Genomic DNA, 24985 nt, shown 5'->3' with positions numbered 1-24985 from the left:
ACTGGAAGGGATAACCAGAGAATCCCAGAAAATGTCTCCTCAAGGAGGGACCAGGACTAATACTGAAAGTAGGGTGGATGTTAGAAGGCAGAGAAAGCCCTTTGAGCTCTTGAGCTTCTCTTTCCTCCCTTTTTGTGTGGGCTCCACACAAAAGGAGCCCAGACTTTTGACAAGTGATATCTTCTAGATTAGAAGTCCCTAAGTGAGAAGAAGGTTAAGATTTATTTGTGTCAACAAATTGTTATCACTTTTCCTGCACATGTTGCTATATCTGAATTACTGATCATTGGCAGAAGATTCATTTGGAATTTAAACAATAGGTATTAAACCTCCTTAATGGCTCAGAGACTGAGGAAAGATGATCTTGTGGTTATGAATCTTGGTTCCCTCTTGTGCACCAGCATCTAATTTTAGCCAGCTAAAAGCCATGTCTCTAGCTGCTATTCAGTCAGGCAGCCTCAGTAACAATGACACAGATTATCCTACAATATCCTGTATCCTCTCAAAGAAACCTTTCTAAAGATTTTTTTTACCTCTGAAGAATCATATTGCTTCACATTGGCTACAGATAATCCTAGACTACCTGGGAGTAGTGGTCACGCAGCTGGACTAGATGATTGTTGTAGGTCTGTTCCAACCAGACCATTCTTATCCTATCCTATCCTATCCTATCCTATCCTATCCTATCCTATCCTATCCTATCCTATCCTATCCTATCCTTTCCTTCTTTGTTCCTAGAGCAAAGTTAAATTTTTCCTTCCTTTTCAAGTTAAAGCCGGATGGATAATTATAATTTTCTCCATCTGTACAGTGGAAATGGGACTGCTTTCCCTTTTCAGTATGCCTCTAGAGCTCAAATCTGTGGCCTTTGTTAGTTTTACAGATCCAAATGATGGTCACCCCAGTAATCCATCAAGAAATAAGGACCCAGATGTACTTGTCAGAACAGCAATCTGGAGAGAAATTATGTTAAGTCTACATGCAATAAACTATTTCTGTACAATACTGAAAACCTTGTGTACATAAGTCTTTTGGTCTTTGCCATCTGGTTCTATATTTCCTTGCTTCTGATTTACATCATCTTATCTGACTTTGGTTTGTCTGTAGCCCATTTTAGTGAACCAGAATTTTGATTGAGACATCCTGTTGCTGGTAGTACACTCAGTCTTCTGCTAGTGAGGAAAACAAACAGTAGTACTGGAGTAAAAAATATCTTTCAGGCCAAGAGACCAAAAATGGATCAACTCTTCTCCCTTCAACAGTGCTTCCTTGGCAGCCTTCCGCTCAAGGCGTGAGCTGTATTTTGTAGCTGCTAAGAAGAATTGTGTCAATGAAAACCAACACTGATAAGGGACTGGAGGTTTTCTTACACTGCCACAGTGTCCACTACTGTCTCTGAGACCAGCTCCTTTCATTTCCCTTGAAAGGTTTGATCCTCACATCTGTTTTCCTTATTCTAAGTACAAAACTGAGTTATAGAATGGTTTGGGTTCAAAGGAATGTTCAAAGACAATTTTGTTTATCCCCCCTGCCATGGGCAGGGCACCTTTCCCTGATGACTCTGTCCCACTCCCCCCCAGTGGGATATGGAGTGGGATATGGACACTGGAGATCCCCATTGCTTTGACCTCCGTTTAACCAGGCAGCTCTGACAGTAAGTTACATCATGGATCCATGGACCCCACAGATACCTGGATTTACAGAGTGCTATGTCAGAAGGGGAATCAGAGTGGCAGTAACCAAGAGGAGGAAAATAAAACAACAGAGGAAAGGTAGGACTGGCTGGTAAATGGTCTGGAATATAACTATGGTCAGAAATTTGTCTGAACTTGAGTAACTCCCTTCAAAACAGTATTTCCCTTCCCTCTACTTCTCACTTCTTGGGTCTGTCTATTCCAGTGTTTTGATTTAGACAGAGAATACATTCTTTGAAAGACTCTTCCTGACTTCCTATGCTTTGATATTCTGTGGGGAGGGATTTCAGAGCTTTCACAGACCAACACTAAGCCAGAAAACATGTTCCAAGAGGGTCCAACCAATCTTGGACATGCCATCCTTGGGATCAGGTAGGACCTAGTCCAAGGTACTCCCCAACAGCCACCATGAGGATGTCAAGCCATCAGCAGCAGCTGTTTCACTCTACAGATTTTTTGCAATTAAGCTACAGCAAAAGCTCATACAGACACAGCCTTCATTGCCAGAGTTACAGGAGTGTTTAAGAACAGACACAGGCTCCAGTAATCCATCTTGGCAGCTCATAGCACAACAGGGCTCCAGATACATCTTGGCAGGCTCCTGGTACTGCCACAATGCAAAGGGAGGATGCTGAACTACTTTGTTACCGTTCTCATCTTCTGTGAAGACTGTCTGTCCCTTGAAGATTTTTGATCCTACTTGTATCTCTCCTGGCCTCATGAAGGGTCCACTGATTCTGTAGTCCTTGCACAGCTTAGTGAGGATCTCACTTGGCTTGGTTGCATCTCGCCATGCATTGTACCCTTCTCTGCCAGAGGGGACAGAGTGAAAAATGGGTGAGGTTTCCTTCAGAATAGTGCACTGACAGATCAGGAATTTCAATGCAGAGATTCACTTTGTGGTCAGTGGCCCTGATACCAGCTCAGTAAAACTTTTCCTTTGTCCAGCACTGCTACTCAGTTGAGACACTGCCTCTTTCTGCTAAGGTCCTTGGAGATCAACCGCTCCTTTCTCTTAAAACACAGGAGAAGCTGAGGCAGCCTTGTCTACAGCTTAAATAAAGTAATAGCATGGGCAGGCCTCCCATGAGGAAAAGGAACAGAGCTTATTCCCTGTTGTACCTAAAAGATTTGAGATTACATGTGCTGCCTCCATTCAAGGAGAATTATTCTGCAGCTCCCAGATGCAAAGGACAAGCTCAGGTTATCTGGGACATGTAACAAGCACATGAAGAAATATCTCACACTGGAGATTGAGCTGGCAAGGGAAGCCTGGGGTTTGGTCTGTGTTCCTGATTGCTTTTTGACATTGTCCACCCTTGGTTTGTAGAAAAAATGAGAAACAATCATAGAAGAGCCCCAAACACACATCTCCCAGGTTAGTGCCCCAACCCAGGGCAGCTGAGTTATTTTATGTTGACTTTCTCTGCATTAATTATTTTTTATATGCAAGGTTCATGAGAGTGCAGCGGTCTGGCAGGGACCAGAGGCTCAGGCTCACTGCCCCATGGCTCACCCCATCACAGAGGTCGTGTCAGCAGCCTCTGCTCCTGCTCTGCTCCCCCAGTGCCACCCCAGCCCCAGCAGCCCTGCTGCAATCACTGCAGCTGAATAGCAGAGAGCAAAGGAGAGCCCTGGCATGATTTCTCTGAGAGATTTTTCCCTTTTTGCCTGTCCATTTGCCCTTTATGGCTGTCCAAAGGCAGTTTATCAAGCAGGTATGTTGTAAACATCAGCTGTTTATTATCTAAAATACTTGAACCAAAAGTGCTGTTAATTTAAAAATATCCATTCCCCACTGAGGCTGGCAGCCACCCAAAGCCACCTCTAAGCTCTTAGGTGAGTTTTAATTAAAATACCCTCTGTGACACTTCTGTGCTGGAGAAAGCACAATATCTGGAACACATCTGTAATTCCTCCTTTGAGTCAAGTCACTGACTGTGAGCTCTGCTGCTGCCTGAAGAAGTACTTACATTTCATATAGAAGTGCTTACATTTCCTATAGAAGCACTTACATTTCATATTGACTCTGTAACCCACAGGTGGCTCGATGTCTGCTGTAGAAACGATTTTCCAAATCAATTTTAGTCTCTCCAATAAGATCATCTGTCCCAATGAAGTCATGGTCATAGATCAAGACTGTGAGCAAGGAATCCTTGGGGAATGTAGCCTGGATTTCAAATGATCTACAGGAAAAATTGAGACCTACATGAAGGCAAATCACTTTTGAAACCTCATAGGCTAGGCTAATTAATGCCATGCAAACACTGTGTGAGTGGTGCCTCTTCTCATACACAGTGGGTAGTGTTTTTTGGTAGTGCTTTTTACTTCAATTAAATACATGAACCTGCTGGAAACACACAGTGCAAAAGTGTATTCTTTCCCCTGCTTCCCTAGCACCCTGTGAACAGTCCTAAGATTGTTCCTACAATCCTGAATCCAGTGATGCTAATACAGCTGTGTGCAAGGGTTCTCACACATTTTTCAGAACCCCCAAAAGGGACATGTAAGTATTTTCTGTTTTCTTGCAAAAGATGCAAGTTAATATTAAATATAGGAATTTGCGGGCATCCAACAAAATGATCAGGCAAAAGTTTTAAATAAATTTCAAAAAAGCAAAGACCTCCCTTTTCACTAGGTGCATTTTTCAGGAATCAGTATTTTTGAGATGTGATGGGAAGCTGAAAATATAAATGTGATTGTAAAAGGGATTTGACAAATTAGTGAAAGACAGAACATCCTGGTCACAACACTGGCTCCAGATTTCTCCAAAGCACAGAAAAAACTGAGCTTTGTCTCCTGAAGGATGAGTTTTCTACTTTTCCCTCTGTTCTAGGTACTTTCAGTCCAAAATAGTGTCATTTTTCTGTCTTAATTTCCTCCACCCCAATTTAAAATATTTTCAACCTTCTGAAAATAGGGAAATTTACTGCCAAAAAAAAAAATCACAACTATTAGCATTAAAACTATAAATAACTATAAAGCATTGATAATGCAAACTGGATTTTTACTGACAGCTTGCCCCTGGCTGTCTGAGTTCAAAAAACTCAGATGCCCTAGAATGATGAGATTTATTTAGCTCTCTATTCAACCTGAAACAGCAACAAAGATTGTGAAATCACACTTTACTGTTCTGATATTTATTTTGCTTTAAACTTAATGATTGCATTAATTTTCACATACAATTATAATTTGTTGCCTCATTTCCTCCCACACATTATTTTGCAAAACCTCTCACAGATTGCATTACTTGGTATGTTTTGATGAGTATGAAAATGAAAAATTTTATTATCATACAGTGTGAAACCAATTCCCAATGTTTTAACCATCAGAATTACAAAACATCCAGACAGGCAGAAATCAGCATACAGCAAACAGTAACAGCAACAGTGGTAGCAAGAAATAAAGCACAAATTACACTGAATACAAAAATAAGTCATCACTGACCTTCCAAATATTGGGTTTAGCTGCTTGGGGATGTAGTTCTCCCTGTCTTTAATTTCTGTGTTTCCCAGCCTCAGCACAATGTAGGGATCTGACTTCCCATCTGGATCAGCTGGGCTGAGGTTAAATGCCTGTTAAGAAGGAAAATTGTGTCCTCAAGGAGTTTGCTTAAATTCAGCAGGGTCCCTTCACAGGACTGTGGTTTTCCTGCCTGGTCCTGAGGTTCTAGAAGTTCAGGGACTTTGCCTGCCTCATGTAATGTAAAATTTGGCCTGAGGCTTTCTAGGCTACTACAAAAACATGATCTTGAGTGTTTGCAAAGCTGGAAATGTCGTCCCATCACTAAGATAGAAAAAGTTGAGCAGGAAAGGTAAGGCTAGAAGAAGCTGGGTGCACAAGTGCAGGTAGGATTCAGGAAAGATTACCCACAAATATTGTTCCAGAGCCTTGAACAGTGCAAACCAACTCTTTACAGAATCACAGAATTAAGTTTGGAAAAGACCTCTAGGTCCTTATATTCATTCAGAAAGTAAAACTATCTCTTTATATTTTGTTGCCATAATCTCTCTGCATGCCATCTTTCTGTCTTAGATTACCTGCAACTCTCTTGTTTCTCTGAAACACCAGTTTCTTCTACCCATTTTACCTCTCACAGCTTTGTTTCTCATCCTGTGCTCTGTATTACTACCTTTACTGAAAATTTATTCATTTGTAGAACTTTCATAGTATGCTACTCATAGGCCCTCAAAACTACACTACCATTTCCCCCTTACTGAGGTTTTGTTTAAATGTAATTTTTAACAACTCTACTCATTAAAACTGGCTGCATTTGCATATTGTAGCTGGAACAGGTTATCTATACTATGTTAGTTATGTATCCAGAGCTTTTAGTTTCGACAAGTAGAGTGATTCTCCAGTCTTGCAGAAATCTCCAGATTTATTGTGAGGAATATATGTAACATTTTCTACTCTGAACACACATTTCTACAATATGAAACTTTGTCTGAAATATAACCAGGAAAAAGCCCAAACCCCATGGATGAGGATTTTCAGAAGCTTAAACAAAGACATTTAAGGTAAACTTAGTTGAGAAGAAAAATCCAAGTTAATTCAAGGTTAAAGGAGCATCTGCCTACTTACTGCCACGATATAAACCCTGATGAGCACCTTGACAGGTTGGTTTGGGGGGATCCCTTGCAGGATGCGGGGCTGCCCTCCATCCAGCAAGCTGCCATCCTCAGCACTTGGGTAAATGCAGAAGGAGCCCTGGAAATACATGGAATTTTATCTCCCTTGAAACCAGATCAATTGCAATAAAAAACAACCCTTTGAATGGAAAGACCATCACTCATGCAACTTATTTTGTGGTAGCCCTCACAAGGAACCCAAACTGCATTGCACCAAACATCACCTTTTAACATGTCTGTTCTCTACAATGTGGTACTCTCATATTTAGATATTTACAAGGAGCGTCTCTGTGCCTCTTTTAAACTAATACCTGTAGGTCTTCCAAATCTAGTTTTCTTATCATAAATATTTTAAAAATAATATTTTGACCTTAAGTGTATATTGGCAAATTAATAATTCCATTGAGTGAGTTTCATAAGAGTGTGAGAGGAATCCAGCTGTATTTTTGCAGCTCATATGAATCAATACTGACTCATGTTGCTGAGTAACTCACACTGCCTGAAAGCAACTAACAAGTCATTTGGACAGAAATCTGCATTGCAAGCTAATTGAGACATCAATGAGTTTAATCAAACAAATCCTAATAATATTACTCAGGCTTTGAACTTTTCAGATTGTCTGATGGAACCCTGGACGAGGCTGTAGCTGTGAGGGCCTACACTTAAATTACACAAAATTACATGTAGGGTTCTGTAACTGAAAATATAGAAACCAAATTGCATTAGTGAAATCTGGACTAGATAATATCTCTTCTTCCCCTTCTGCAATTTCAAACTCCTTGTGATTCCTTATCTCAAAACAGAAGTGAACAGCTGGTGCTGGATGATGCTTTTTTTCTATCAGATGACGGGAAAGGAAAAAACTTGACTCTAGATATAATAAAACTAATTCTATTTACAAAAGACTAGCAATATTTATTTCTTTCATCCCTGGCATACCTGAAATATGTATTAAAACCTAAAATCTCTAAATTATTACCAATTTAATTAACATTAAAGCTTACCTTAAATTTTCCTATTATTCTGTCTTCAGCATCAGCATGAACTTCATCATTAGATTTTCCTCTGAAGAGCTGGAAAGTTTTCACCCAGTCCTCAAAGTTATTAAATTCACTCTCCAAATCTCCTTCATAAATCTTTGAAAATAGAAGAATGCTAAAATTTTGTGGTGCAGTGAATATATTTATAGCAGCTTTTTTTATTAGAGAATGAATAGAAATTCATTTCGACCCAAAAATGCAGACTTTAATAAAAAACAAGGTTTTGCAAAAGTCCTCGAGGAAATAAGTTAATTTCCCATTTAAAACAGGATCAGTTTTGTCCTCAGCCAAAGGCTTTCCCCAGCTACTGAAATAACATTAATGCAGCAGGTGGAAGTGAATCTGGAGGGGCCAAAATGAACATTTGTAGCCACTGGTGTGAGTGAAAAATTGTGGATGTGCTGCTCTTTGCTTCTGTTTCCTTGCTGCAATGTGCCTATGTTGAACTGACCCATTCTATTGGGTTAATGCATCAAAACTTGAGAGCAAAGCAGAAAATATTAAAGTGCTGTGGGGACAGAGCTTGAGGATATCTCAAAAGACCAAATAATTTTTCAAAGAACATGTTTTTTAAATACTCTCCCCCAGTAATTTATCAAGCATTAAATGGAAGGGTCTATACTACAGCCATCTCTTAAAAAATGGAAACAGCAGTTTCAAATTCCCATTTATTCAGCCACAATCTAATCCAAACTGTTCTAATCTTTTCAAGCCTCTCATCTCTCCAGGCATTTTGCACAGCCCATATAGTTTTCTTTGAATTCCTTCTGTCATTACCCAACCAAATCTAATGTGAGCTGAGTATTATTTCCCATCAGGGAGGGCGCACTAGCCATCACAGTAATGCTTTACACCTCTTTTTAAGGACATTCTTAATAGGCTGCAATATTTCTAACATGAAATTTGGGATTTCCAACTACAGTATTTAACATACAAACAACAAAACTGAATTTCTCTGAAGTTTCTCTGGGTTTGTCTACACCAATAAATTCTATGTCTTAAACCAAGTGGGCCACACCATGGTCTCCTCTGTGTCCCTTGTGCTGAAGGGCATTATCACTATAATTCAGTGTATTTTATTCATTTTAAAGTGTCTGAAATATGTGTAAGGAGGGTTTGCCAAACTGTGATGTCAAACTTTGCAGAGACAGTGAATAACAGCCTTACCTCAGCCTTACTTTTCTCTTACCTGCAGTGTTGCTAGGTTTGGAGTTTCCTTCTGCATCCTTTTCAATGTCTTATCCTTCTTCTTTTTGTCTGGCTCATCCTCTATGATCAATGCTATGTGGTCAGAAGTCTGCTTATCTGCAGAAATTTAATGACATCATGTATGTTTTAGTAAGGAAAGTACATAAAATGCTTCACACAGGGATGCAAAGTACATTTTTTAAAGATTCCTCCTTGCATTTTCTCTATTGATTCCTCTACTGCCAGAGATAGGGATCCTCTCTTTACCACTGGTGCTCCAAGGCAGGGTGGTGGCAATTTGTGCCCTCTGAGGCTGCCAGTGCTCATAAAGAGCTTGCTGGGCCAGGTGTGATGGTGCCCTGCATGGCCCCCTCCCCAAGGGCCACCTCCAGACCACCCTTCTCCTCCCTCTCTAACTCCTCCCCAGTCCAAATAAACAGATTTCATCAGCTTTCACATAAAATTCAAGGTTTATTTAAAATTGAAAACTGCTGTTTAGGCTGACAGCTACTTCAGATATCAGGATGACCGAAGTCATTCTCTGCTTAAAAATATCTCAAAATAGGGTGTATTTCACCTGGTGAAAGCCTGGAAGTGTGAGAAATGGGAGGAGGTACACCAGACTAAAGTCAGATTCCAAACACTGAGAGGGGATTTCCCAACAAAAAGAGGCTGAGCCCTCAAAAGTTACAGTGAGATGGTTCAGTTCTTTGGCTGAAGTCTGGATTTTGAGTTCACTTTACTTTCATTTTTTGGAGTAGTTCCTGTGTGTTTAACAGCACTAAGTATTTAGAGATAAATATTTAATGTCAGAGATGTCTTATATGTAAAATACTTATCATCACAGGTGAAAATTTGCAACAAAAATAATCAGAAGAGAATTTACAATTTATTTGACTGACAGGAAATTCATGTTAACCCAACCCTGACTGTGAAGTTTTAACCTACCCATCATCTGATCAGCTGTAGAGGAAAGAGCCCAGTAAGTACTCTCTTATCAGACATTAATTGGTGCCAGCAAAATAGTACAAAAGTGACACTAGAGACAGTATTGGTGCAAAATATTAGAAAAATACAAATAATTTACTTACTGTCTTCAGGTTTTCCTTCACTGGAAAAAATTCCTTTTGCCTTTCAAAAGAAAAACACGATGGACAAACTCCTCATTATGAGTGTAATACCGAAAAGGAATTATTCAGCAGTAAATCTACTTTTACAACATTGCCCATCTGTGAGAGTTCTGGGCATGCTGGGTGACTCACCTTTTGCATTTTGAGCACAGAAGCATAGTACTTTGACCACCAGTCAATGACATTTTCAGCTGATTCATCTGCAATGGTTCTTTTTCTCCTCTTTGTTGACCGTCGGATGGATTTTTTAATCTCCTACCAAACAATGGCAAAAGCACTAGAACTGATTAAAACTGATCACCTGACTCATGGCATTAAGCATGAACAGCTGTATACACAGAAAATTTCAGCCTCCAAAAGTTAAACAAAATGCAATTTGAATTCCTGTCTCTGTCTTTTATTCCAAGACACATTGTAATCACTGTATTATTAAAGCTATCTCTGTATTTTCTACTGACTCTGCATGACTTTACACATTGGAGACACTGCCACAGGAGCAGCCCATACAACAGACAAATCTACACAGATAATAAATAATGATCTTTCAAGGGATGCAAACATTCAGATACAAATTGGTTTCTCCAGCTTGAACCTGCAAGAATTTTAAGAACCTATCAGTGGAAGTAACGAAATTCTGTGGGGTCAAAGCTGCATTTTTAATTAGTTCTTTTGAGGGTCAGCAAGATAGTGTGGGTGTCAACATCAATACCCAAATTCTCTGAACCTGGAGTCAACAGGTTACCACTTCTTAAGGAAGGGCTGAAATCTGCAAGACTGCCGGAGGGAATAGCTGGTGCCTTCAGCTGTACCCACCTTGTGCTTCTTCTCTTTCCCTGGCTCAGAGGCAGAGTGCTCTGGCTCAGTGGCAGGAGCTGCTGTGAGGGATGGGTCTGGCTCTACCACTGTCCATTTACCCTGCTCCACCTCAGCATAGATGCCGTCAGCTAAAAATGGATCTTCCTGAGACAGTTCAGCAGGCTGAGATGATTCAGGGGAAGCTGAAATTGAAACTTTGCAAGTTAGGTAAGATTTTGCAGAAATACTGTCATTGTATTTGATGATCATCAAATAATTGTGATTAAGGGTTTGATCCTATGCTCAACACAATAAAGCACACTTCTAAGTGTAAACCTCTAAGAAGGTACTTTATCTTTTTATTTGGGGTCAGATTTGAGCACTTACCTTTCTCAGTTTCTGCAATGTCTACTCTGTTAGGTGCAGCTTGAAGACCTAATGGGGTTTTACATAGGAATTGCTTAAGACAGTTGATGGTATGTGTTCCAACCAGAGTACTCCTCCCAAATGCTCTCCAGTCAACCACACAGATGCTTAGTGGTGGATGCAAGAGTTCATTTTCAGGCAGCTCCTAGTGCAGGGGACAGACAGCAGCCTGAGAGAATTGCTAGAGAACATAGAACATGTCTAGAATATTTCAAATCAGCTTTTGCACAAGAGCTGCCATCCCTTAGTATTTAATCAAGACACAGAAGAAATTATTTGACAAGAAAGGAAGATAATGGTAATTAGCACCTTGTCTGACCAGAGAACAGACAGGCAAGGGGCAGCATGCTGTACACACCACTTCAAACCAGTCCGCCAGGCCAGTGAAATTGGGATTTTTCTTGTAGCTCTGTATGACAGAGGATTTGACTCCTTTCCCTGCACACTCGATGAGAACCTGGGGCCGATCCACGGACAGGAGCTGGACTTTCTTCAGCTCTCGAACGCCCCAGAACAGCACCTGTGGTGTGCAGAGAGAAACAGAGAGAAGCAAACTCTGTCAGCCTGCAGAAACCCGGGCTTGCCATGGGGAAATGGGCTGACAGCAGCTGTGTGAAGGCTGCAGAATGAGTGGCAGTGAACAGTGAGGCTGGGCAGCGTCAGGCATTGCAGGGAGAGGAAAAGTTGCCTCTTTTCCAGCTTTCTAATATCAGGCTACTTTGGACACAAACTGTACAAGGGAGAAGGGCAGGGAAGGTGTAGGCATTGGTACACAGGCAGAAGGCATTGCTTGGCTGAAGTCAGGGACAAAGCCTGCGAGGCAGCTGATGCCAAACTGCAGCTCCAGGGGTGCCATTTGCCAGGGGAAGCTCTCCATCTCCTGTGGACACTTGCTTGGCTGCACAGAGCTGGATCCACCAGCCTTGCTCTGCCACAAGAGAAGTCCCAGCAGGTCAGGACAGAGACACAGCCCCACTGTTCCCCTCAGTGGAAGCACAGCCTTGCATGACCTCATATCCTATTTCCTTGTGAATCATATTGATCAAGACTGTAAAATCTTCAGTTACTGTTACTTATGATTCAATAAGAGAATAAAAGGACATGATGATTCAACAAGAGAATAAAAGGAGATGAGGCTGGGAAAGGGAAATAGTAAAAGTATCTCACCTCCACTCTGTATTTGCTTAAAACAGGCCGTATGTTAGCTGGGACTGGGTAAATCTGGCCAATATCTGGTGGATCCAGTGGGGGAAGTCTGTCTGGATCTGACTCGGGAATCTGAAAATGAAGCAGTTGTAACTCAGGCTGGTTTTGGAACAAATAAAACCAGTATTGGAAGTATCTGTTGATAATGGCACACAGAATGCACCAATTCAATCCATTTTATATGACAAGCTGCAGAGCAGAACTGTTGTGCTGTGAAAAGGTGACTTGAAATTCTCCCTCTCATGCTGTGATGCTAAAAGATGTGGCAGAAAAAGTATTCAATTGATTTGGTTTATGTGCCTTTCTGAAAAAAGGCTCCTTTTACCTAGCAGGACATAGTTTGCCCTAAAGACATGCATGTACTGAAGCACGGTAATTCTACTTACTAAAAATGGAAAGCATGGTAATTCTGTTTAACAAAAATCCTGAGCAAAGCTGCTTAGAAGGCTTCCACAGGAAGATTCTAGATGTGATCCTCTCTGCACCTTGTGACTCAGCAGGAAGGCTTCTCTAATGAACTTTGTCTCAAGCCCTCACTCTCTCCTGTGACACCACCATAATGAGGAAATATTCCATGTGGTGTTAGATTTCTGGCTTTCACCAAAGACATAAATAACTATCATTATTGAAAGCCTATTTTATCAGTACGACATGCTATGACATTCCACATTTTTCCTATTTCAGATTTCAGAATAAACTGTTGTAGGCTTTCAGCAGATGGAATTTACCTTTAACTGATAGCTCTGCAAATTTAGTGAAATTGCCTGAAATCCTGGCATGATAGACCCCAGTCTTGCATCTACCAGGACTGAATTTTCCTTTTGTCTTGCAGCTGGAAACCATGTAATATTTCTTTTAATATAGTTGGGGTATCTAAAAACTCAGTCTTCCTAATCCAATCTTTATTATTAACCATTTAATTTCCCTAAGAGTGAGAGCAATATGGGAGCTTCAAGGCTGGTAGGCAGGGCTGTGTGCTACTCCAAACAGCACCTCATTGCAATGGCAGTGAGATTGTCGCAGTTTCTCAGGGCAGAGCAGAGTTTAGGGCAGGGCAAAGGAGGCTGACAGCCTGTGAAGTGCGGCAGGGGTGTGTGTGTGACAAGGTGGAAAGGGTGACAGGAATTGCATGGGGACTGTGAGGCCAAATGGCTCATAGTTCCTATTAATTCAAGATATCATGGACTCTGATGCCATGGCAACTTTGTGAGCCCCAGGGTGTAAAAGTGTAATTGTTGAGAAAGTCAAATTTACCTCCAGAAGCTCAAATGTGGCAAGAACGTCTCCTCCTGAAAGACTTCCACAGTGCACTGGGTGATAACAAAGTTTTGGTGGTTCATAGTTTTGATGAGCAAGTCTCACCACAGGGGCAGCCACTGTAGACCCAATATATTCTGCCTTACCCTAAATAAAGGAGAATACAGGGGTCAAATGCATTTGGATTTCACAATAGTTACAGGAGCTGAGATGATGCAGAGCTTAGTATTTATGAAAGAAAAACCTTCTGAATGAAAGTCCACAGTAAGATACAAGGCAGCTATGAAGAGGAAGAGCAGAGCATCTATTAGCTCTTCAGTGTATCCAAAATTTCTGAGGTCTGTATTTAGTCAGTGAGACTGCATCAGAGTGTGCATGGTCTTGACCCAGATTTAGGTACAATATTTACAGCAGAGTTCAAGGGGCCTGGGGGCAAGATGCTTCTGATTTCTGTAAGCTGGCCTTTGGGAGCAAGATCCACTTGGGGAAAATAAAAGGCCACATCTTTGCAAGGCCATGTAGTGAATCTCAGGGCTGTTCTCAGATGTTAAACTGCAAACCACAGTAGCACTGAGCTCTATTCAGCAAGACGATCCATTTAAAGCCTATTCAGTGACTCAGTAGGGTGTAAAAGCCCCGGTTTTAGTGAGAAGAACTCTGAGTTTACCACTGCATCATCATCGTACAGCTCGATGACAATCTCCGGTGGGAACTGGGCGATCTCCTCTTTGTCACCATGAAGCGCAATGTTGTTGAAAAGTAGGGTCTGGTTCCAGGTGGGGGACAATGTCTGAGAAATGATCTAATGGAAGAGAGGGATTATTTCATGAGCTGTTTGGTTGAGTATCCTTCAGCAGGACATGCTCATCTGCTGGTGACCTCCTTTTCCACAGCCTGAGCAATGCCATGGCTGAGACATCACACTTTTCAGCAGGAGAATATGAATCTCTCACTGTGAGGCTGGTACCTCCAATTCCTCCATTTCCCTCTCTGCCTCACAAATCCCTAACAGCAGATCAATACATGACAACCAGTCTGTGTAGACAAACTTCAGTACTAATGTTAGAGGAAAGCTGTTGGTTCAGGAGAGCAGGCTCATGCCAAGCGCTATTAAAATAAAGATTTTCCCCAAATGAGGCCAGTTTTCACTTCTCCAGGGCACATTTTTTCTATCTTATTTCTAGTTCTGTGTAACGACACTTAGCACTTTATGAAAAAGAAAGAAGGTCTTTTCATGAATCATTCATAAGAAATTAAAAGTTTTTAATTTGTTGTAATTTGAATTACATGGATGCTTATAGCATTTCATCACAGGGAATAGACAGTTTTAACTGTCTATGCAGAAATTACATTTAACAAAGATAACAGTTAAAGAGGAAAAATGTGCCAACTGCAAAATTACTCATAACCTGCTCTCATTCTTTTGAATGGAAATAAGGTTCCCTACCATTTATTGGCTCTTAGCTGAAACTCTTATGAAAACATGCAAGTTATCAGCTGCAATATTTTATTCAGGCAGTAAATAAACTTAACACTTCTGTGCCTATAAACACGTATTTTTCTGGGGCCAAATTCTACTTTCCAGAATCTGGTGCATCTAGACATTAATTTAATTTGATTCATTCACCATCTTCTATTAGAAGTTAAAATCACATTACAGGAAAAAATCAATTAATAACCCTGAGGCAGAAGTAGCACAAGCAGGCATTTACAATTTAGAGAAAGGTTTTTACTTTTTCTCCCTTTGGCATATGCAACAGAACTTGCTTTGTAACAGAATAAAATGTCAGAGGGATATTAGAATTAATTGAAACAGTCTTCTGTGAAGTTTTATGGGGAGGGGCTGGATGGGAGGGTTAAATATTTTTTCTGAAGCAAGACTGAATTTGGTGTGAAGCAAGACCACATTTGGCTCAGCAAATTCTGTTTGTGGCATGATTGTCAGAATTCCTGCCCAATTTTATCTCCAGGATAATTATAAAGGGCTCAGGACCTTTGAAAGTCTCCATGTTCTGTGAGGAACCATCCTCCTGCTCACTTGCCCAGGCTGTACCTCAACCCTTCTTGCTGAAACTCTAGAAGTTTCCACTTCTCTCTAGAGGCCCCACAGGAGCCCATTTGATCCCTGGAGTTTCCTGAGGGAGATGGGAGATGCCCATTCCCTCCTGGGCATATTTTAGCAGCCTTTAAGTCTCCCACCTCTCTGTTTTCAGCTATTCCCATTTTAAGGTTCTACAACCACCAGTGGGCTTTGCCACATTCCATCACCAAGGGCTGTGCTGGCTGACATGGCCACAGGAGCCAGGGAAAGGTCTCACTCTGCTCAGTGACTGAATGCACAGGCTGGAGGAAAAGAGAACCATGAGGGTTCATCCTTATACCCACATTTACACCTAGCAATGACAACAGTCCAAATTCAAAACACAGAGATAAAGATGTGAAGGAAGGAACACTTGCTACAGAGTCCCAGTAGTCCCAGAGAATCTGATATCTGAGCTAAAATAAACTAGAAATGCTGCACCTCTTATTAGAGTCATGGGTAACATGTAAACTTGTGCCTGTTTGCAGAGCACTTTCAAGATCAGCTCTTTAACAGCAGGCATCTAACTTTTCCTGCTAGGTAGTTCCTTGCAAAACCAAGATTTTCCCTTTTCATATCTTAATTCTTAAAGAAAACCCAAACAAACCAAATGCAAAAAACCCAAACCATTTTTCAAAAGAGTTTTCAGTCACCAAAAGAGGCTTTGGAATTTACCTTTGTGGTCTGGCAGTGTGATGTGAAAGTAACTTTTGCAAAAGGATCAGAAAGGCCGGTGCTGTCAGCAGCAATGAGCCCCCTGGCCTGGTACATGTGGGCTCTCAGCTGGAAGAGGTGCAGGGCTGCATCAAGGCAGAGAAAACAGCAATATCAGCTCCATGGAACTGTGCAGCACATGGGCAGGGGGGAGAGTCACCAGCTGCTCTCCAACCAGGATCTGACAAGAGGAACTGTTGCTGTCCTACTAAAGAAGCACCTGAGACACTCAGAAGCTGTGCAAGACATCTGAATTCACTTGAAATCAATTATGTAGGTCTCTACTGCAGGGCTATTAAGTGTAAATTTTTATTGGCCAATTTTTATTATCTGCCATCACTCTCATGTACTATGTGTTCTATGCATCATCAGGAGAACTGAGGGATGCTTCCTCTACAAGGAGACAGAGTCATGGGACAGGGAACAGAAATTCCAAGTGAACAAGTTCCTTCTTTCCCTGGCATCTACAAAGTGTCAGTGGCATAACTGATGACTTGGCAATGAAGCCAGCCTTTTCTGCTGAGGAAGCAAAGTCATTGTCATCTTAGAATAGTTATTTTATACAAGGGTTGTGCCACACTGAACTGCAGCTTTTGGGGCCATTTCTCTTTATTGTTAATAGGGAGAAGAAAGAGTGCCTTACTTTTATACAGCAGGCAAGCAGAGGAGGGCAGCCCACTGTGCCCTGAGTTGGTGTTAGATGATAATTCAATCTCATATCCTACAGGCAAATTGTCCATGGCACTGTGGGCATAGCTGCTGGGCCCAAGCCACAGGTAGATGTCCACCTTTGCTTGCACAGTCCAGCCCAGATGGCGCTTGCCTGGGAGCTGAAATAAAAATCCAATGTTACCAACAAGCTCAAGAGGGATGGCTGGGTGCTGAGTAAAATAAAGAAGCATTCTCTGAGCTTGGCATTTCTTCACAGTGAGTAGCTCTGAAACTCATTTAGCACAAGAAACTTCTGGGATTCTTAGGGAAGGAATTAGTAGCTTGCTCAACTAACAGTCTATGTAAACTGCATAATGCAAATTTGCACAGGTTTGTACAGACTGTCTTACAGCTGCACACATCTAAGTGCTGTTTTATCCCCTACTTTGCCCAGACTTCAGCCTACTTTCCAGTTCATGCATATCCATAGTTAGTCCCATGTACTACTAAAAGTATTATGCCATTGGGCAGGTCAGAAAACAAAATGTTACTAGTCTTGACTTCTTATTTCCTTTTTCTTCCTTCCTACTTCATCTTGATCTGCTAAGTTCAGAGTTTAGTATTGTCTGTTCCTAAGGTAATTCTTGATATTGAAGGGGCTGGATAGTTATTTGCAGAATATTTTATTTCATGCTGGCAAACAGTACTTTTCTTAGCAAGTACCTATGGCAAGTATATCAGGATCTTGGATATGCTTATCTGTTCTTTAGCTGTGCCTTACAGGAGTATTCTCAGAAGTCCAAGGTGAAAAACCACTAAAAAGTCATTATATGAAGTTACTCCTGTCTGGAGTATTTGGGTTTTTCCTGATGGTCACAGTAACAATTACACTGCACAATATTCCACTCTAGGAGGTACTGGTCACACTACTTTGTAGGCTTATATCCACTAGGGCTTTCCTTTGTCATGAATAATCCCATAACAGGTTTTTTTTGCACATATATTGTGCAAACTTAAGCATGTTTTAAATAGAAAGTATAAATAATTCCTGTGTTACCCCAGAATACCTAGGTTTCCTCACTGAGTTGCTGAGTGCTGATCTCTCACCAGTCTCCTCACAGGCTTTCATGTGCTGCATTCTGATGTTTTTGTCAGCAAAGAGGCTGTACATTTTCTATTTGTTCATGAATACAGCCATTGATGAACAATGTTCTATATTTCCCATAACAAGTAGTGAGGGAATTAATTACTCATACATAAAAAGCCTGGCAATGACAGAGTGACTAAAGAATGACAAGTATGAATGTTACAAGCAAATATTAATAACTGGTGGATACAAATCTGTACATAATTTTTATATTACAAAGATTAATCTGTAAAATACTATCCCTGGAAGAAATCTGAATACCAAATTCTCCCCAGGCATTACCTGTGTTTGCAGTGTGCCACAGACTTACTTTCAGGAAATGAGTTTTAATCTTCCCACAGTCCTTGCCTCTCTGCTCTTTTGCTGGGGAGTAGAGGATGTTTTTTGCTGGGACTCTGGCATATGCAACTCTTTTGTTGTTGCTGATCATCCAGATGAACACATCAGGCACTGTATGCTGTGGCTGTTAAATGAGGCATATTGAACTAAAACTGAATTCTTTCTGTGAGTCACCAATATCATATTTTTATTGAAGCATTCTTTCTAAGAGTAAGAGCTGATGCCCTCATGGCTCCTGTGGAGGCTGTCACTTCATGCTTTGCAATCCATACCTCAATTTCTAATTACAGCTGAAGTTAAAGAGTTTTATAGAGTGATTAAGGATTACTTCATAAGCAATTGCAGGAGAAACTAAAATTAAGAATCTGGGTGTGGCTCTGTCCCAGGAAATGACCACAGACCATGTAAACAACTACTATGGAAATACCACCAATTTCATCTATACCAGCAAACCAAAAAGGAGCAGGACCAAGCTCAAACACTGGCATGTAATCACCTTTTCTGCTTTGGACAATGATCAGTGAGACTGCCTTGCCCTGTCCCAGATAGTGTTCCCCAAACAAAGCTGAAAAAAAGACCAGCCAAGGGGCTGTTCCCTGAAGCAGGGTCGCTCTGTTTTAGGAAGGAAGAGAATTTGTGTGTAGGATGCAAACCATGCCACTGTGCCACCTGCTCTCTGTGCCAGGGAACAGCCATGGCCCTCTCAGGTTTGCTAGCAGAGGCAGCTCTCAGAGGCAGAGGCTTTCCAGTGGCTGGATTTTTGCCCAACCAAATATATCAATTTTTCTGTTATTCTCAGGCTAAATGATAAAATAGGGACCCTGAGCTCTTATCAGTCCCAATCCATACAGGTGTCCATAGAGGTGGAGACATTTCATATCACAAAGCTGGCTTCTTCAAGCCACCAGGTATGGGATGACTTATTAAAAAAAAAATCTGTGGTGCACCCTCTCCATACCACACAGCACAATATTTCCTACCCTGCTTTGATAACAGCTCCATTCAATGCAAAAGATAATAAGGTCCAGATATCTGAAGGAGAACTCTTTGGACAACCAAGCCAGAAGTTATTATTCACATGGGATTATGAAAATAAATTTTTTCTGAATTCTGTGTGGATTACCTCATCAACCAAGAATCTAATTCTGTCTATAAAGCTCTGGGTCTCACGGATCATTTCATCCACTGGCATCTTCTTTTTCTGCTGCTGAATGATTCCCTTGGCATCACTGGACATGGCTTCCTGCAGTGAGGAAAGACAATATATATTTTTCATCTGTTATCAAGCAGTTTGAAGTGGAAGAGAAACAGTCTCTGATTCAAGTTGAAAGAGAAGATGGGAGACACTTTGTTCAATGTTTCTTTGTCACAACAGAAACTGACCAACTCTTTGGGGCTGGACAACATAAAAATTGAATGTGCCCCATTTTGTCTTTGTTTGTCTGTATACTGCATGTATGGAAGTCCCAAAAAACATGTGATTGCCACCTGGATATACTGGGCTTTGATCCAGACAGAAGGCACAATCTTTTGTGCTACAAACAGTAAAAAAAGGTAACAAATATCCAGATAACCTGCACACAGTTTTGTTTCTTCTCACTGGTTCCCTGGAGATGACTATAGGTCCAGTAAGCTCCTCCTCCTAAGGTCCTTACAAAGGCCAGACTTTACTAGTCTTGAAATTCAGCATCACCACAGCAGTAAATTTGTAAAATTGTAAATTTGGTGCTTTTCCACTGAACTCAGCATCATTCCATTTTAAGATGCTTGGATGAGAAAAATAATCTGATTATTATAATGCCTTATTGGTATTTAAAAACAACACCTTCTGATTGATTTTAGTGTATCTGATCGCTCTTTATTAAGCACAGTGGGATTTATTAAAATAAATGCTCATGGATACTATATTCATATGAATTACAAAGCATTTTCATATAGTGCCATCAAATAGAAAATAAAATAGAAAAAAAAAAAACAAACAAGCAGTGTGCTTTCAGTAATCATCATTGCATCAAGGCTTATAGGAAAAGAACAGCACATACCAGCTCTTGCTTGAACAGCATGAGCCTCTTTTTGTCCAAAGCAGTGCAGTTCAACCCTTTGGGCTTCTTTTCAGCAATGACCATGAACGCCCTAGGACACAGGAATAACAGGGTTTTTAAATCTGTTATTTTTTTTAATGTGAGAATACTAATGTGCTAAAATACATTGGAATGTTCTGTGTCTGCTGTAGTACATGAACCAGAAGACAAAAGCGCTGAAAATCTCTAAAATATTATGTACCTATAAGATTAAAGGAATAGAATCCAAAACCTTGGCACCACACTTCCCAGAAATGGATTAATAATATCTAGAAATAAGGGCTTTTGAGCCCAGTCATGTCATTTGATACAGAGCCCACTGGATCTATATCAATATGTGGCATCCTTTGTTTTTATATTAACTATGGTTGGGGTTTTTTTACAGTGTATCTATCATACACTTTATTAAATTCTACTTATCACCTATACCACATATTCTTAGAGTTCTGAAAGCCAAAATAATATGACAATGATTGGCAGTCTTCTATTGTCAATTCTGAATATGTAAAATAACAGTAAATGTTTTCTCTGTCTAAATAGAAACTGCAATTTGGGAAGGTCTTTGCTTTTACAGCAAAATAAATAAAATATATAGCTCCGTAAGTTTACTGTACTTTCTTAAAATTATCATCAGTTTCCTTGTCTAGCCTTAAATTTGTAGCCAACATTAAATTTAATTTTCTGTATGCATCTAGTAAAGGTTATTACCTGCTTTGATTGATAAAACCATTTATGGTCTTCTTCATTTTCTCCTCAGCTGCAGTCTCTGAAACCTTGATCAAGTCCTTTACTTGCTCTAATGATTCTTCCTATGAAAAACACATGAGAAAGCCATTATGCACAGGAGGGCACTTTGTCATTCTGTCGGTGTTTCAGTGCCATTTATGACTAGCAAGAATGAGGGAGGCGATTTTGTGGCCTGACAGGAAGAACCTTTGATATATCACTATACTTGAAGTGCACAGAGAAAAGACTCCAGCAGCATGATATATTTTGACCTTTTCCCAGTCTTTCCAATTACTTGTCCAAGCTATTACTGCTTGGAGTAACTTTGTGTTCTTAGTTCTTTGAGGAAGATCAATAATTTGGAAACATTATCTTCCAGGTAGGAGAAAAATAGTTCTTGGTTCAGTTTCTAATCCTGCTGTTTAACTTTAGCAAGTTGCTGGAGTTAACATCTTAAAATTCAATGGTCACTTGAGTCCATATGTAAGGTCCATCACAAAACCTACTGTTATCCATGAGGAATGAAGTCTGTTCTTGAAAGCTAAAATAAATATCTGGATTTTCAGCAAGGCCTGTGAGTGTTGGGGTGCACTGACAAACATTATCTCTCCACATTTGTTTAATATTCAAATACCTGAGTTCAAAATGTTTGGTTATAAGTCATTGTCTTCTCCTGATACAACCTTGCATAAGTGTGACTTCGGTGTTGTTCCTCATAAGATATATATGGATAAATGAGGAATGTATCAGATTCTTTATCTAAGTGCCCCACATTAAAATATTTAACATTAGGAGTCACTTTAAAAAGAAAACCAAACAACAAAACCTACTTTCTTGAGACTGTTGGTAGTCAGCTTTAAACAAAGGTAGAACAAAACCATCATTATGGGAAAACACAGTGACTAGCACATCAGAGTGACTGCCCATGAGATGATATGCCTTTCTATCTCTGTCAATGTTTTATGAAAACTGGAGCAAATATTGTCCTTTGATGAGGCCCCAGTATAAATATAAGGCAAGAAGACATTAGAGAAAGAGCCATAGGAGACAAAATCACTCTGTTTCTCATAATTTAATTGTTTGAATGCTATTACAAAGAATAAAACATTGCTGAGGAAGGAAAGCAGACCTATGGCCAAAAATAATTGTGGTCAGGAATACTTGAGCAGCTCTAACAGTTCAAAGCAATTTGGGGAAATAAAAAGGAAAGTGTTTATATCAACTGCTTTCTCACAAAATGACTGACAAGAAATGCAGCTGGGGGAAATTCTGAAGGTCTGATTTGGGAAGTGTGGCCTCTCACTGCTGTACTTTGCTGAATACATGAGCCTGGGAGGATGGCTGCTCCTTACCAGGTGATCTGCCATTTTCTCCAGAGTGTTGGAGGAGTACAGCCGGAAGGTCTGGCTGCCCCAGTGGCTCCTCACACAGACACAGGGCTTCCTCTCCTCGTATGGCAGGTGCTGGTAGTTCCTGTGCAAACAAGGCAGGGAGCAGGTCATGAAGGGGACAGAGCAGGTCAAGGGGATGCAGAGCAAAGAGAAGTTGTGTGGTGCTCTCACAGCACAGAAGCTGTAGGCACAATAGGATGTGTTCCCACATGCTAACAAGTAAATTTTGCTTGGGAATGGCAAACACAAACATCATTTTGTGCTACCAGTGAGATCCTTGAAGAAAAACAATTTTAAGTCAATGGATCTAATTTCAGTGCTTTCCAGGGTGGGAGAAAAGCCAAACAAAAAGGCATGCAGGAAGCTCTTAAATACTATTAATGATGGGAAACTACAAGGGAAAAAGGAGCAAAGATTAATATCTGATCACATCTTCAAAAGCAATGGTTCCACACACTGCACAGTGGGAGAGCCGTGTCAGAGGCTCAACAGCACATTCTTTTCACAAGATGCTCTTTTCCAGAGTTTGTGGAGACCGACATTCCCTGTCAGAAACTGATCTGCAAGGCCTGCTTAGTAAAAGTAATACCAAGCTTATAATAACTCAGTGATAAAATGCATCCAGTGCTCTCTCTTGTCACACTTTTGATCTTAAATCCAAGGTCTTGGTATCCAAGGTAGTCCAAGGTATTGACTCTTGTATCTCTCCTTTCTTTGTGTGTTCAGCTGCAGGAGTGACTTGCACTGGAAAAAATGAGCAGGAGGCCAGCATACCCAGAGTCTCTGCAGACCTGCCACAAAGCTGATGCCTTCATTAATGATCTGCAGCAGGTACCATGCCAAGTCCATGAACCCCATAAGCACAGTGTCCTCCTGGATATAAATACTAGTGCTTTATGAAACTTCATTGCTCAGCCATGCTGGATTTAGCAATAGAGGTCTCCTAATTTTCCATACCAATGGTGGAACAGTGGAGACCTTTTCAATGTGTATGAACATTTGCAAATCACTTCATGTTCCTCTGGCCATGGCTCTAATGGCCTCAGATAGTCCCAGTGATTTCAGACAGAACTGAAATCCACGTGTTAGATCACCAAGCCAAGACCATGGAAACCAAATCACTTTTTGCTTTTAAGTGTCATATCAATGACTTCAAATTTCCACACATCCCAAAGAGGTTTATGTGTGAATTTTTTCTGTTTAAAAAGATTAGTATCTTCCCCATAACATCATTTGACTGCCTCATGTGATATCAAAAGATAAATTTCCACTAACTTTCTCCTCAATAACCTACAACAAGGTGAGGATTACCCATTGAATTTGGTGCAAAGCAGAGCTACACAGGCCTTGGGTGTCATTAATTCTGGTGCTTTCAGGAGGAAGAAAATAAATTAAACCATCTCCCAGGGCCTGAACTTCTTAACCTGAAACTCATAGAGCTTATGGACCTTTTTATTGGATTTACTAAGAGCATATAGCCATGAAAAAATTCAAATGGAAAACTGAAAATTCAGGTGTATTATTCCCCTTACTACAATTTTGAGGAATTGTTTTCAGTTTTAGCTTACACTTAGTTTAAGTTTTAACATAAGTGCGGAAAACTCCTGGGAGTTTCATGGTGTCTGCTTTAGAATGCTTATTGCTCTGCCTGTTCCTTTAATTAGTTCATGGTTTTAATCTCCAAAATATACTTTACTTTTTGTTTTCCATTGTTCATTTATGAATCTAAAATGCAGTTTTTCTAAAGTACTGGTAATCCCATTAAGTACTTACTAATACTAAAAATATCCAGTGGTGAGACCACTAAGTCATAATTATGAGAAGACAGTGAAAAACTCATTAATTGTTATCTGTGGCTGACCAAACTACTTTACATACCACAGGAGGGAATAAAAGAGGCAGCATTCTACATGAATTTGAGGAAAAGGGATCGTTAATGAGAGAAAACTTTATTAATACTGGAGCAAGTCAAGAAGCAAATAGCTGATTTGAAGAGTGATTCATTCTTTTACAATAGTTCTTTAAATCTAAATTCTTGTTAAAGGAAAACTAAAAAATCCCAGCTTCTCTCAGGGAAGATAATAACCCTCTGCATGTACCCAAATTTGCAGTTCTGTTAACAAGGAAAGGCAACTGTCTTTCCACCAAGCACTGATAGAAAGTGCTTTTCCCCTCTCTTTTTTTACTTGCTGCAAAAGATTTTTTACCATAGTATTTTCATTCTTAGCTTTTTCCACTAACTCCTATTTCATCTAAGTGAGCCATTGATTGCAGAAAAGAATGAAAGTGCTTTTTAAATTTAGAGACATCCAGAAACCAAACAAATCCAGGCCGATATTTTCTTCTTGGTCCTTACATCTGTAAACTGCTTGGCCTTCTAAAGGAAGAAGTGCCATTGGCAGTCACCAACACTGGGGATTATTCTACCTACCAAAACAACAAAGAAAATATTTCTTTTTATTAGCATCTTTCAAATGAATTAAACCTTT

At 40.3% G+C, this 24985-nt stretch overlaps 1 protein-coding gene across 1 annotated transcript in view; it reads right to left on the bottom strand.

The window, feature by feature from the left end:
* The window catches only part of FER1L6 (fer-1 like family member 6), a 56245-nt gene that overhangs the window by 12739 nt on the left and 18521 nt on the right, over nucleotides 1-24985 (bottom strand). Inside the window, exons 13-33 of the mRNA XM_074558533.1 lie at nucleotides 22458-22578; nucleotides 21088-21188; nucleotides 20341-20431; nucleotides 19422-19541; nucleotides 18270-18422; nucleotides 16805-16991; nucleotides 16123-16247; nucleotides 14035-14169; nucleotides 13365-13514; nucleotides 12072-12182; nucleotides 11263-11424; nucleotides 10866-11049; nucleotides 10497-10693; nucleotides 9816-9938; nucleotides 9645-9684; nucleotides 8555-8670; nucleotides 7330-7461; nucleotides 6279-6404; nucleotides 5142-5269; nucleotides 3710-3880; nucleotides 2343-2503 (exon numbers count right to left, since the gene is read on the bottom strand). Of these exons, the coding sequence (XP_074414634.1) occupies nucleotides 2343-2503; nucleotides 3710-3880; nucleotides 5142-5269; nucleotides 6279-6404; nucleotides 7330-7461; nucleotides 8555-8670; nucleotides 9645-9684; nucleotides 9816-9938; nucleotides 10497-10693; nucleotides 10866-11049; nucleotides 11263-11424; nucleotides 12072-12182; nucleotides 13365-13514; nucleotides 14035-14169; nucleotides 16123-16247; nucleotides 16805-16991; nucleotides 18270-18422; nucleotides 19422-19541; nucleotides 20341-20431; nucleotides 21088-21188; nucleotides 22458-22578 (2834 nt within the window). The remainder of the gene's footprint in view (nucleotides 1-2342; nucleotides 2504-3709; nucleotides 3881-5141; nucleotides 5270-6278; nucleotides 6405-7329; nucleotides 7462-8554; nucleotides 8671-9644; nucleotides 9685-9815; nucleotides 9939-10496; nucleotides 10694-10865; nucleotides 11050-11262; nucleotides 11425-12071; nucleotides 12183-13364; nucleotides 13515-14034; nucleotides 14170-16122; nucleotides 16248-16804; nucleotides 16992-18269; nucleotides 18423-19421; nucleotides 19542-20340; nucleotides 20432-21087; nucleotides 21189-22457; nucleotides 22579-24985) is intronic.

Source organism: Zonotrichia albicollis, chromosome 1 (assembly GCF_047830755.1).
Source record: "Zonotrichia albicollis isolate bZonAlb1 chromosome 1, bZonAlb1.hap1, whole genome shotgun sequence".
Lineage (NCBI taxonomy): Eukaryota > Metazoa > Chordata > Aves > Passeriformes > Passerellidae > Zonotrichia > Zonotrichia albicollis.
The sequence above is the reverse complement of the archived record's forward strand: the minus strand, read 5'-3'. Positions and strand labels throughout refer to the sequence as shown.